Source organism: Podarcis cretensis (assembly GCF_951804945.1).
Source record: "Podarcis cretensis genome assembly, chromosome: 16".
Lineage (NCBI taxonomy): Eukaryota > Metazoa > Chordata > Lepidosauria > Squamata > Lacertidae > Podarcis > Podarcis cretensis.
The window spans coordinates 4,500,615-4,513,163 of NC_137186.1; the positions used below are offsets into that span (position 1 = coordinate 4,500,615).

General features: G+C 49.1%; 1 protein-coding gene and 1 long non-coding RNA gene across 2 annotated transcripts in view; one reads left to right on the forward strand and one right to left on the reverse strand.

The window, feature by feature from the left end:
- LOC307205877 overlaps positions 1-12,549 on the reverse strand; it is a 278,382-nt gene that overhangs the window by 11,661 nt on the left and 254,172 nt on the right. The gene's annotated exons all lie outside the window — the stretch shown is intronic.
- Positions 3,729-8,311, forward strand: LOC307205724 (uncharacterized protein). The gene is made up of 2 exons (XM_079958480.1): positions 3,729-4,452; positions 7,985-8,311. The coding sequence occupies exons 1-2, from the start codon at positions 3,826-3,828 to the stop codon at positions 8,009-8,011; spliced, it is 654 nt and encodes a 217-aa protein (XP_079814606.1). The 5' UTR covers positions 3,729-3,825; the 3' UTR covers positions 8,012-8,311.

The following is a 12,549-nucleotide window of genomic DNA, read 5'->3' on the forward strand; positions in this document are numbered from 1 at the left end:
CTTAACCTGAGGTACCACTTTAGCTAATGGGGCCTCCCGCTGCTGCTGCGCCGCCAGAGCATGATTTCTGTTCTCATCCTGAAGCAAAGTTCTTAACCTGAAGCACTATTTGTGGGTTAGCGGAGTCTGTAACCTGAAGCCTCTGTAACCTGAAGTATCTGTAACCCGAGGTACCACTCTATCTATCTATCTATCTATCTATCTATCTATCTATCTATCTATCTATCTCTATCATCTCTATCTATCTATCTATCTATCTATCTATCTATCATCTATCATCTATCTATATCTCTATCTATCTATATCTATCTATCTATCATCTATCTATCATCTATCTATCTATCTATCTATCTATCTATCTATCTATCTATCTATATCTATCTATATCTATCTATATCTATCTATCTATATCTATCTATCTATCTATCTATCTATCATCTATCTATCTATCTATCTCTATCATCTCTATCTCTATCTATCTATCTATCTATCTATCTATCTATCTATCTATCTATCTATCTCTATCATCTCTATCTATCTATCTATCTATCTATCTATCTATCTATCTATCTCTATCACCTATCTATCTATCTATCTATCTATCTATCTATCTATCTATCTATCTATCTATCTCTATCATCTCTATCTATCTATCTATCTATCTATCTATCTAATCTATCTATCTATCTATCTATCTATCTATCTATCTATCTATCTATCTATCTATCTATCTATCTATCTATCTATCTCTATCACCTATCTATCTATCTATCTATCTATCTATCTATCTATCTATCTATCTATCTATCTATCTATCTATCTTGCCACACACACTAAGGGCTGCTGCCCAGCTTACAAAGTTTGCCAACCAGACTCTACCCGCACCCCCTCCAGCTGCCCCCTTGCCCACCCCCTCTCTCTGCAGCCCAACCTCCCAGCCCAGAAACCTTTTGATGATGGAATTACGTACACCTCAGAAATACCCAATGGACAAATGTAATTAAGATGATTGGGACAGTGACACTGCATCCTCACATGAACTGGAGGATGAACTGCAGGAAATGGAAGATAGACTGGAAGGAGATAGCAGTACCACCGAACACAAGTAAACTTGTAAAACAAAACTATGGCTTGTTGTTGTTGTTTAGTCGTGTCTGACTCTTCGTGACCCCCTGGACCAGAGCACGCCAGGCCCTCCTGTCCTCCACTGCCTCCCGCAGTTTGGTCAGACTCATGTTTGTAGCTTTGAGAACACTGTCCCACCATCTCGTCCTCTGTCGTCCCCTTCTCCTTGTGCCCCCCATCTTTCCCAGCATCAGGGTCTTTTCCAGGGAGTCTTCTCTTCTCATGAGGTGGCCAAAGTCTTGGAGCCACAGCTTCAGGATCTGTCCTTCCAGTGAACACTCAGGGCTGATTTCCTTCAGAATGGAGAGGTTGGATCTTCTTGCAGTCCATGGGACTCTCAAGTGTCTCCTCCAGCACCAGAATTCAAAAGCATCCATTCTTTGGCAATCAGCCTTCTTTATGGCCCAGCTCTCACTTCCATCCATCATTAACTGGGAAAACCATAGCTTTAACTATATGGACCTTTGTTGGCAAGGTGTTGACTGCTTTTTAAGATGCTGTCCAGGTTTGTCATTGCTTTTCTCCCAAGAAGCAGGCGTCTTTTAATTTCGTGGCTGCTGTCACCACCTGCAGTGATCATGGAGCCCAAGAAAGTAAAATCTCTCACTGCCTCCATTTCTTCCCCTTCTATTTGCCAGGAGGTGATGGGCCCAGTGGCCATGATCTTCGTTTTTTTGATGTTGAGCTTCAGACCATATTTTGCGCTCTCCTCTTTCACCCTCATTAAAAGGTTCTTTAATTCCTCCTCACTTTCTGCCATCACAGTTGTGTCGTCTGCATATCTGAGGTTGTTGATATTTCTTCTGGCAATCTTAATTCCGGCTAGGGATTCATCCAGCCCAGCCTTTCGCATGATTAATTGATGATGAAACTAATTGATGATGAAACTATAGCTTACCTGAGAGCAAACCCCATTAACTTCAGTTGAATTTATTTCTAAGTAGGCATATACACGAGGAGTTTAAAATATGTATTTTGCTTTTCCCCATTAAAACAGCATACTGTATAGAGGAGGGAAATCATAAGTTTTCAAAAATAAAGAGCCAGTGTGGTGTAGTGGTTAAGTAGTAGTCTCGTAATCTGGGGAACCGGGTTCGCTTCCCCGCTCCTCCACATGCAGCTGCTGGGTGACCTTGGGCCAGTCATACTTCTTTGAAGTCTCTCAGCCCCACTCAACTCACAGAGTGTTTGTTTGGGGGGAGGAAGGGAAAGGAGACTGTTAGCCACTTTGAGACTCCTTCGGGTAGTGATAAAGTGGGATATAAAATCCAAACTCTTCTTCCTCGGCATCCCTCCGTTGCGCAAACCTCTGCTGTTGTTTAAAACCTGCCTTCTCTTTCGTTCCCATTCCCCCACCATGACTTCCTGCAAATCCAGGGTTTTGAGGCTGCATTGCACTTGTGTGACGACAGCCTTACGTTTTTATGTATATAGGAAGATACACTCTCTTGCACGTGTAATGTGAGAGTGCTCTTTACCCTGAGACTTGAGCTATGCTTTTAAGACACATGTTATTCCTTTTATGATTGTATGTTTTAAACAGTTTTTCACCATGTGTCTTGATGCTGTAACCCGCCCCGGGACCGTAGGGTGGAGGGTCAGCAATAAATAAGCAAATCAGTGAATGAATGAATGAATGAACCCAATATTCAAAAGAACCTGGTTGTGCCTCTTAATTTGCTCTAATATCACTCCCTAGTCCTGAATGGGGCAACTGTGCCCCTGAAGGACCAGGTGCGCAGCCTGGGAGTCATTTTGGACTCACAGCTGTCCATGGAGGCGCAGGTCAATTCTGTGTCCAGGGCAGCTGTCTCCCAGCTCCATCTGATATGCAGGATGAGACCCTACCTGCCCGCAGACTGTCTCACCAGAGTGGTGCATGCTCTAATTATCTCCCGCTTTGACTACTGCAATGCGCTCTGCATGGGGCTCCCTTTGAAGGTGACTCGGAAACTACAACTAATACAGAATGCGGCAGCTAGACTGGTGACTGGGAGCGGCCGCCAAGACCATATAACACCGGTCCTGAAAGACCTACACTGGCTCCCAGTACGTTTCCAAGCACAATTCAAAGTGTTGGTGCTGACCTTTAAAGCCCTAAACAGCCTCGGTTCTGTATACCTGAAGGAGCATCTCCACCCCCATCGTTCTGCCTGGACACTGAGGTCCAGGGCCTTCTGGTGATTCCCTCCCTGTGAGAAGCCAAGTTACAGGGAACCAGGCAGAGGGCCTTCTCGGTGGTGGCACCCGCCCTGTGGAACGGCCCGCCACCAGATGTCTAAGAGAAAAATAACTACCAAACTTTTAGAAGACATGTGAAGGCAGCCTGTTTAGGGAAGCTTTTAATGTTTAATAGGTTATTGTATTTTAGTGTTCTGTTGGAAGCCGCTGGGGTGGCTGGGGAAACCCAGCCAGATGGGTGGGGTATAAATAAATTATTATTATTATTATTATTATTATTATTATTATTATTATTAGCCTTCAATCCCACCCCATTTTCATAAATCCTGCCTACTTTCCCTCCCCAGAGTTCCGCCCTTCCTTTGTTCTCCCCCAGAGTTCTGAGCAGGTTGCCTAGCAAGGCCCCGCCCCCAATGACGGCAGGCCACGCCCCCTCCCTCTCCTTCTCATCCCATCCCGACCAGACCAAGACCTCCGGGCGCTGTCCCTGCCCGAGCTCGTAACCTGCAGTCCCCCTCCATGGCCTTAGGGGGCGCCACTTTGGTGCTGACGCTCTGCCTGTGGGGCTGGCTGGCGCCCGGGCCAGGCCTGGGCGAGGACATGGAAGACATGACCCAGATGGGTGCGCCGCCACACCTGGTGGCCCTGATCCCCGAGGCTGCCAAGGCGACAGTGGCGGCGGGCTACACCAACGGCAACGAGACCCAGACGACCACAGAAGCGCCGCTGGTGTCGATCTCCATCACGTTCAGCGCGGGGACCTCGCAGGAGAAGGAGACCGTCCTCGTCGTGGGCGACAACCGCTACGCCTGGCAGGAGTGGAGCGAGTGGCACTGCAACTGCGCCGCGGGGAGCATGTCCCGGGTGCGAGACATCACCTACTCGCAGCCTGGCGTCCACCTGGACCCGGCTGAGTACGACATCCTGCGCTTCGAGAGGGAGGTGTGCAACTACCAGGCCTGCCAGTGCAAGCGGGGCCAGTGCAACTCCTCGACGCTGGCGTGCGACCAGGGGCCAATGCACATGTGCGCACTGCAAGACATCAAGCAAGACAAGGAGCAGAAGAGGAAGGACTTCTGGACCCAGGTCCACGAGGGACTCAGGGACCTCTGGAAGAGCATCAAGGACGCCTTCCCGCCGGAGCAGGTGGGGGACAGATGGGCAGGGGGTGCCGAGGCGCCGCATAATGCGCTCCCCGTTTTGTTTATTCATTCAGAGCATTGGTGCACCCCTGCTCTTTGGCCCAAAGGCCCCCCCCCAGAGTGGCTTGCATACAATCTGTTAAAACGAGACGGCCCGCCACGCTGGCGTCCAACCTGGAAAACAATAGCAACACGACACACAAGGAAAAAGGAATGGGGAGGGAGGAGGAAAACTCAAATTTCTCAACCAGCTCCTATGGGTTAGGGCTGATGAAGGCGCACTTGCTGGTTGGGAAAGGCTATTGGTGGCTATGCTCTGTGATGAGCCGCGGAAGGGGAGAGCTGCTGTAGCGCTCAGGTCTTGCCTGAGTGCTTCCCAGAAGAGGGATGGAGTTGGCCATTGGAGAACAAGGATGCTGGACTAGAAAGGCCCCTCTTGGCCAGACCCAGCAGGCTCTCCTGATGTTCTTATGTTGGGTGGTGGGCTTTCTTCTCCGTGGGTGCAAGGGAAAATAGGCATATAAACGAAGGACTGCCTGGATGCCAAGATCCAGGTTTGGGGCAAAGCAGAGATTTAAAACCATAACACATGCAGCAAATAAAAGCATGGAAATATGCCCTTCTGAGTTCCTTCCAAAGTTCCCCTCTTCCCCTAGCACAGAAAAAAGAGCACACGTTTAGTAAGTTAAAAATTGGTTTACTTACAAACTCTTTCAAGGTCAGGTTCATGTGCTTTCCCACACATCAGTCAGAAAACGCAGGCAGAAAAACGTGGCTTAGTTACAGTGGTGGAAGTTCCTAAATTATTGGTACAGGAACTCGAGCGGCTTGTAAGAGCCTGAACTTGGAGCAACGGGCTCAGATCTCTTTACACACCAAGCTTCTCAGGGAAACTGGAGGAGAACCAAGTCTTGATTATCTAGCTCCTCCCAAAGTGATCTAAGCCTGGCTGGACAGCTTACTCTATGGTCTTAACCCCTTCATGCATTAATTTAACTTAAAGGTAAAGGGACCCCTGACCATTAGGTCCAGTTGTGGCCGACTCTGAGGTTGCAGTGCTCATCTTGCTTTACTGGCCGAGGGAGTCAGTGTGCAGCTTCCGGGTCATGTGGCCAGCATGACTAAGCCACTTCTGGCGAACCAGAGCAGCGCACGGAAATGCCGTTTACCTTCCCACTGGAGCAGTACCTATTTATCTACTTGCATTTTGACGTGCTTTCGAACTGCTAGGTTGGCAGGAGCAGGGACTGAGCAACGGGAGCTCACCCCGTCACGGGGATTCGAACCGCCGACCTTCTGATCGGCAAGTTCTAGGCTCTGTGGTTTAACCCACAGCGCCACCCACGTCCCTAATTCAACTTAAGCATGTCGGTTATATGAGGTTGCTTATCCCCACAGGGAGCCCTTCCTCTGACCCCCACAGCTGTGGAGACCTGTTGTTTCGGGTCGCGAGAGTGGAGCCCTCTGCGGCTACTCTCTGCATGTGCTCAGAGGAATGCTTCCCATCAGAATTACACCGCTTGCTTGGGGAGTGGATTCTTTTTAATTTAAAGCAAGGTGTTTCCCCAGACCTCCCACCTGCCTGTCTCCTTCCCCACAACCAACCCAGGGGGTAGCTCTGCCTGCCATTGGCTCTGGGTCCACCTTCTGCCAATATCCCACCTTTCAGCTCACCAGTAATCACTAGAATTGTGCTAGAACACACCGTCTCGGCCTTCCTTTAGGCAGATAAATGTTTTGGGCCGGCACTGAAAAAATTCCCGGCTAAGTTCAGAGCGAACAGATTCAGCCAAGCTCCCTCAAGGTCGACCCAGCAGGGCTCTTCCGATGTTCTCATGGAGTCTCCAGGTCTCCAGGCAGTCTATCTTAGTTCCTAGGTTCAGGTCACGTTGGATCACAGTTCTCCTTGGACCTGGCCAATGTGGTCAATGGTGCATAAGATCACGAGAACCTGTTAGATCAGGCCAAAGGAGGTGTATCTAGTCTAGCATCTCACAGTGGCCAACCAGATGTCTCAATGGGAAACCAATAATAATAATAATTTATTATTTGTACCCCACCCATCTGGCTGGGTTTCCCCAGCCACTCTGGGCGGCTTCCAACAAAGATTAAAAATACATTAAAATGTCACACATTAAAAACTTCCCTGAACAGGGCTGCCTTCAGATGTCTTCTAAATGTCTGGTAGTTGTTTATATCTTTGACATCTGGTGGGAGGGCGTTTCACAGGGCGGGCGCCACCACCGAGAAGGCCCTCTGCCTGGTTCCCTGTAACTTGGCTTCTCACAGGGAGGGAACCACCAGAAGGCCCTCGGAGCTGGACCTCAGTGTCCGGGCAGAACGATGGGGGTGGAGATGCTCCTTCAGGTATACTGGGCCTTTGAGGCCATTTAGGGCTTTCAAGGTCAGCACCAACACTTTGAATTGTGCTTGGTAATGTACTGGGAACCAATGTAGGTCTTTCAAGACCAGTGTTACGTGGTCTCTGCAGCCGCTCCCAGTCACCAGTCTGGCAGCCACATTCTGGATTAGTTGTAGTTTCTGGGTCACCTTCAAAGGAGTGTCTCCACCCCCATCGTTCTGCTCGGACACTGAGGTCCAGCTCCGAGGGCTTTCTGGCGGTTCCCTCGCTGCAAGAAGCCAAGTTACAGGGAACCAGGCAGAGGGCCTTCTTGGTAGTGGCACCCGCCCTGTGGAATGCCCTCCCACCAGATGTCAAAGAGAAAAACAACTACCAGACTTTTAGAAGACATCTGAAGGCAGCCCTGTTTAGGGAAGCTTTTAATGTTTTAATAGGTTATTGTATTTTAGTGTTCTGTTGGAAGTCGCCCAAAGTAGCTGGGGAAACCCAGCCAGATGGGCGGGGTATAAATAATAAATTATTATTATTATTATTATTATTATTATTATTATTATTATTATTATTACTATTATTATTATTATTCCTGCTGTCTCCGGCAGCTGGTGTGCAGAAACATCGCATACCGTGGTATATGGCCATTGTGGCTTAGTAGTCACCCACGGCCTTCTCCTCCTTCATGAATCCGCCCAGTCCTTTTTTAAAGCCATCCAAATTGCTGCTCATCCCTGCCTCTTGTGGCAGGGAGTTCCACAGTCTAACTATGCTCTGAAGAATGCCTTCCTTTTACTTGTTCTGAATCTTCCAAAGTTTACCTTCCTCGGATGCCCCTGAATTCTAGCATGATGCAAGAGGGAGAAAACCTTTTCCCTCTCCAAACTTTCCATGCCACCTACCGTTTAATAACCTCTTCTGTAGGGTCGCATCGGACCCGCCTCGCCTCTAGTGTTGCTCAAACAACTGTCAGAGTTGTTTGACCAGACCAGCAACATCTCGGGGAGCTGGTAGATTCCCACGAATGTGTGCGGCATGTGTTTCCCCTCTTACATTTTAATTCTCTTTGCTTTCCCATTTTAATACTCTTTGCTTTCCCATTTTAATTCTCTTTGCTTTCCCATTTTAATTCTCTTTGCTTTCCCATTTTAATTCTCTTTGCTTTCCCATTTTTACACTTCAGGAACCGAAGCCGAGGCGCCAACAGTGAAGGCCAAATAGCCATGGCGATTGCTGAACATCGGCCCTGAGCAGAGCCTTCTAGGGATCTTGGTCTTCTACCCAAAAGCAAACGCCCTTGATTTGCCAGAACTGCTTTCGAATTGGCAACAAAGCGAGCCGGGAAAACAGGCAGGGCGAAGGAGGTTGTACCACGGACTGATGCAGCATCCTAAACATTCTGTGTTGGAAAGAAAGGGGTTTTGAGTATTCTTTTTGGGGTCTCCTCGGCCTTCCTTTGGAGACCCCCTCTGCTGCTGAAAGCAGCTGAATAAAAAATGCTGATTCCTGAGTAGGTTTTTCCGTTTTCTATTTCTCTCTGGTGTAGAGAGACTGGGGTACAGACAGGTGACTTGTGGACAGGTGATACAATGGCCTTACAACGCCCATCATCCTCATTCCTGAACAATAGGCACACTGAATGCTGAGGCCACGATGGGAGGCAGGAATCCTAAAGTATCTGGGAAGGAGGGCACAGATATCTCTCCAGTGCAGGACTGTATCTACAGTGGTACCTCGGGTCAAGTACGTAATTCGTTCCGGAGGTCCGTTCTTAACCTGAAACTGTTCTTAACCTGAAGCACCACTTTAGTTAATGGGGCCTCCTGCTGCTGCCGAGCCGCGAGAGCCTGATTTCTGTTCTCATCCTGAAGCAAAGTTCTTAACCCGAAGCACTATTTGTGGGTTAGCGGAGTCTGTAACCTGAAGCATATGTAACCTGAAGCGTATGTAACCCGAGGTACCACTGTATGTATTTTGAAAAAAAGTTGTTTGTCTCCTTGCTACGCATCCCAAGCTCTCTTAAGATAAGGTAAAGGTAAAGGGACCCCTGACCATTAGGTCCAGTCGTGACCGACTCTGGTGTTGCGGCGCTAATCTCGCTTTATTGGCCAAGGGAGCTGGCGTTTGTCCGCAGACAGTTTTTCCGGGTCATGTGGCCAGCAGGACTCAAGCCGCTTCTGGTGAACCAGAGCAGCGCACAGAAATGCCGTTTACCTTCCCGCCAGAGTGGTACCTATTTATCTACTTGCACTTTGACGTGCTTTCGAACTGCTAGGTTGGCAGGAGCAGGGACCGAGCAATGGGAGCTCACCCCGTCATTGCGGGGATTCGAACCGCTGACCTTCTGATCGCCAAGCCCTAGGCTCTGTGGTTTAACCCACAGCGCCACCCGTGTCCCTTCTCTTGAGATATCATAACCAAATTTTGCACGGCCGTTCCCGAGATAAAGGCTTGCATCGTGCTTTTAGAGCAGGTGATTTCCTGCAAAGGATCCTGGGAACTATAGTTTCTTGCTCACTGAACAACCCCCATTGTTGACAGGCGACAGCTCCCAGAATTCAATGGGGTGGGTGTCCCATGCTATAAAGGCACATTGGGTTTGCTTTGGATCTACACTGCGGATCTGCCTTTAAATGTTTGGATGCAGTCTGAACCTTTCCAAACTGTACGGATTTTTAGGGAGATATTCCTGAGTTTCCAGGTCCAGAAGTTGGGGAGACTATCTGTTCTGGACACCTATGGAAGGTGCAGAGTCATAGCCTGGGGTTGCTCCTGGAGCCAACATAGTTACAGGAGGCCCCTTTCAGACATAGGTGACTGGACCGCCACACTCCATGCCCTGGTCAACTTCAGGCTGGACTGCTGCAATGCACTTTTTGTGGTGCTGCCCTTGAAGACGACACAGGAAGTCCAACTGGTTCAAAACATAGCAGCCAGATTACTGCTTGAGGTTCTGCTCAGCGCTTGCATGACCTCTTTTCTGTAAGCAACTTAAACCCCAAATATCTGAAAGGCTACCTCCTTCCCTATGGACCTCATGGGTGTTCAGATTGGCAGAGGGGCCCTCTTGGTAGCTCCACCACCCTCAGAAGTTCGGGGGTTCGTGACCCAAGACGGGGTCTTCTCTGCAGTGGCCCCTAAGTTGTGAGTCTTTCTCCCCTGGCACCTTCATGAAATAGGTTTCAGAAAATGCTGAAGATGCACCTCTTTTTCTGTTCAGGGAATCATAGAAGTGTGGAGTTCAAAGGGACACCCCGGGGTCATCCAGTCCACCCCCCTAAAGAATAAACACGGACCAATTCACAGATGGAAGAAAACCTGCCAGGTGCAATTGGGTCAAATCCATGCCATACCTTGAAAGCGCATTTAATGGACCTGGCTTCCACCCAAGAATCCTGGGAATTGTAGCTTAAGGGTGCTGGGAACTGTAGTTCTGCGGGGGGCTGAACTACAGTTCCCAGGATTCCTGGACCGGGGGGAAATGTGCATTGAATGTGTTTTAAATCTATGATGTGCACTGTGGACTTGAAGGTCCTCTAAGAACAGCTGCTGGGCCCATCATCTCTGGAATCCAAACTTCATATAATAATGAAATTATTGCAGGGCGGGACCTCAAGGGAAAGTCTCTTAAGAGGAGGAGTGGGCAGGTATTGTCATTTCCTCCCTCCTCCGGCCATCCAAGACACAGATCCTGACCATCTTTTGACTTTTTAATTTTTCAAGCATACATTACACTCTCCAGAACAGGTCGCAAGTTGGCGGGGGCAGGGGCGGGGGGGGGGGGCAGACAGCAGTGCAGAGGGGAGAAAACGTTTTAAGAGGCGAAGGAAAATAAAAAAATCTACCCCACTCCTCCTCTACCCCACCAGCCCAACCTTCCCGCCGATCGGATACACACCAGATTCTTGCATCCACCCCAGCGAAATTTCTGTGCGCAGATTGCGGCTTCTCCCCTCCTTTAAAAAAAATACTCTTTTAGGAAGCTTCCTTGTTATAATTAGACATCTTGGTCTGCCCCCCTCGCCCCCCCCCCATAAATTTCCTCGTTTACAAAAAAGAAGAAAAGAGAACATGTTTTCAGCAAACAAGTATACACCCAAATAGTCCAGCTATTCTTTCCCAAAAGCAACGGTTTTGACGCCAGCCCTGCCGGCGCGAAACTTAAGCAGTTTGACACGGAGTCACCCATTGAAATCGCAGAGGGGAGAGGTGGTTGCAGGAGCTTTCGGGGGGGGGGTGAGATGGGGCCGGCTCTGACGTTAGGCAAAGTGGTGATCAGGGCGGGAGGTCAACAGTAGGTGGCGCCAGAGGACACGGCAGGCAGAGTCAGAGCCGATTTCATTCCCAGCCTGAGAAAATCCCCTGTTTGGTGTGGTCAGGCCGCACCAGAAATACTTGGGGCTGTAGGGGAGCGGGTCCAAAGTTACGGGGAGCAGGAATATGGGCGCATTGTAGCATAGCTGTATTTTTAAACCGGTTTCCTTCAGGAGATGATCAAGATTTGAGATTACTTTGGAGCGAAAGGACAGTTCCGGAGGTTTTCTTCGGCTCGAATGTGCCAGGGGGAAAAGTCAGCTGCATAAGGAGTACAAACTTTGCCTCTGTGCAGTAGGTTAGTTTCCATCCTACATCCACGCAAGCAGGAAGCAGGATCCGAGTTCGAATCACGGAAAGGTTGCTCCAGGAGGGTGTGAAAGAGAGCCAATGAGGGGTGTGGCCTGGGGAGAGGGGGCGTGGCCTGCAGATGGCTCCGAGGGCCAGGCAGAGGGGTTTGGGGGCCACTTTTGGCCTCAAGGATCGAGGCTCCTCACCCATAAGGTCTAAATGTCAATTCCCAGCTATCTGATAGCCTCTGGGTGACATCAGTCCTACTCCGAGGAGACCCAGGGAAAGCAAGGGAGCATTTCAAGAGGTATACTCTGAGCTTGACTTAGCTGAATCTCGCCCTCCTGCATTTGTTAACTTTTTTTTTAAACAAAGGTGGTAAAATGGCGGTAAAACATTCTTGGCCAGCACACACAGAAATGAAGGCAGACTCTGATATATTTCAAACCTGTCGTGTAATGAGCAAATGGATGGAAGTCTTCCTCATCTTAATGTGAAAAAGCAAAGAGGGGTTTTTTTTTGGGGGGGGCATCAACAGACAAACAAAGCTGGCACTGCTTAAGTAAGCTAAGCATACTATTTTTTCCTTTAATGGACAGAAAGATGTGGGCTTTTTATTTTATTTTATTTTATTTGCAGTGGAACCCTAAAGCGATTCCAGAGTTCAGCCTTGCTGGCTTCATATTTCCTGCAACGCCCCTGCTAATAATAACGAGAGAGAAGGAATGGGGGTGGGAACGGTCCGCCATCCGGTGCCAGAGCCTCATGAGGCCTAGAAATTTGAAATCTGAAGTGCTCCCCCAACACCAGCCCCTAGCGCCCTTCCCACACACCCCACCTCAGAGTTCCTCCTCCTCTTGGGAAACCCTATTCAGTCAGAAGGAGTAATTCTGGAGCGAGGAACTGGCCGGAGGGCTGAATTTCCTTCCGGGGGCAGCGTGCCATCTGTGGGCAGTGGTGCCAGGGAGAAAAACGGGCGTAGCAAGGGATATAATTTTCGCTTTTGTGCAGTGGGCTGGTCCCTGCACATTTTCACACAGTCCTCTCTCTCTGTGTCCCCGTCAGAGTTTAGGGACAAATCTCAGCCAGGGAACATCATTCAGGATGTGAAGGAGGGACGGAGAGGGGGCGTGGCCTGTGGAG

What these genes read in the sequence shown, in the direction of transcription:
- LOC307205724 (XM_079958480.1), top strand. Translation starts at nt 3,826, where the DNA reads ATGGCCTTAGGGGGCGCCACTTTGGTGCTGACGCTCTGCCTGTGGGGC. An exon ending in ACGCCTTCCCGCCGGAGCAG is followed by an intron (nt 4,453 to 7,984) that starts GTGGGGGACAGA and finishes TTTACACTTCAG; the next exon opens with GAACCGAAGCCGAGGCGCCA.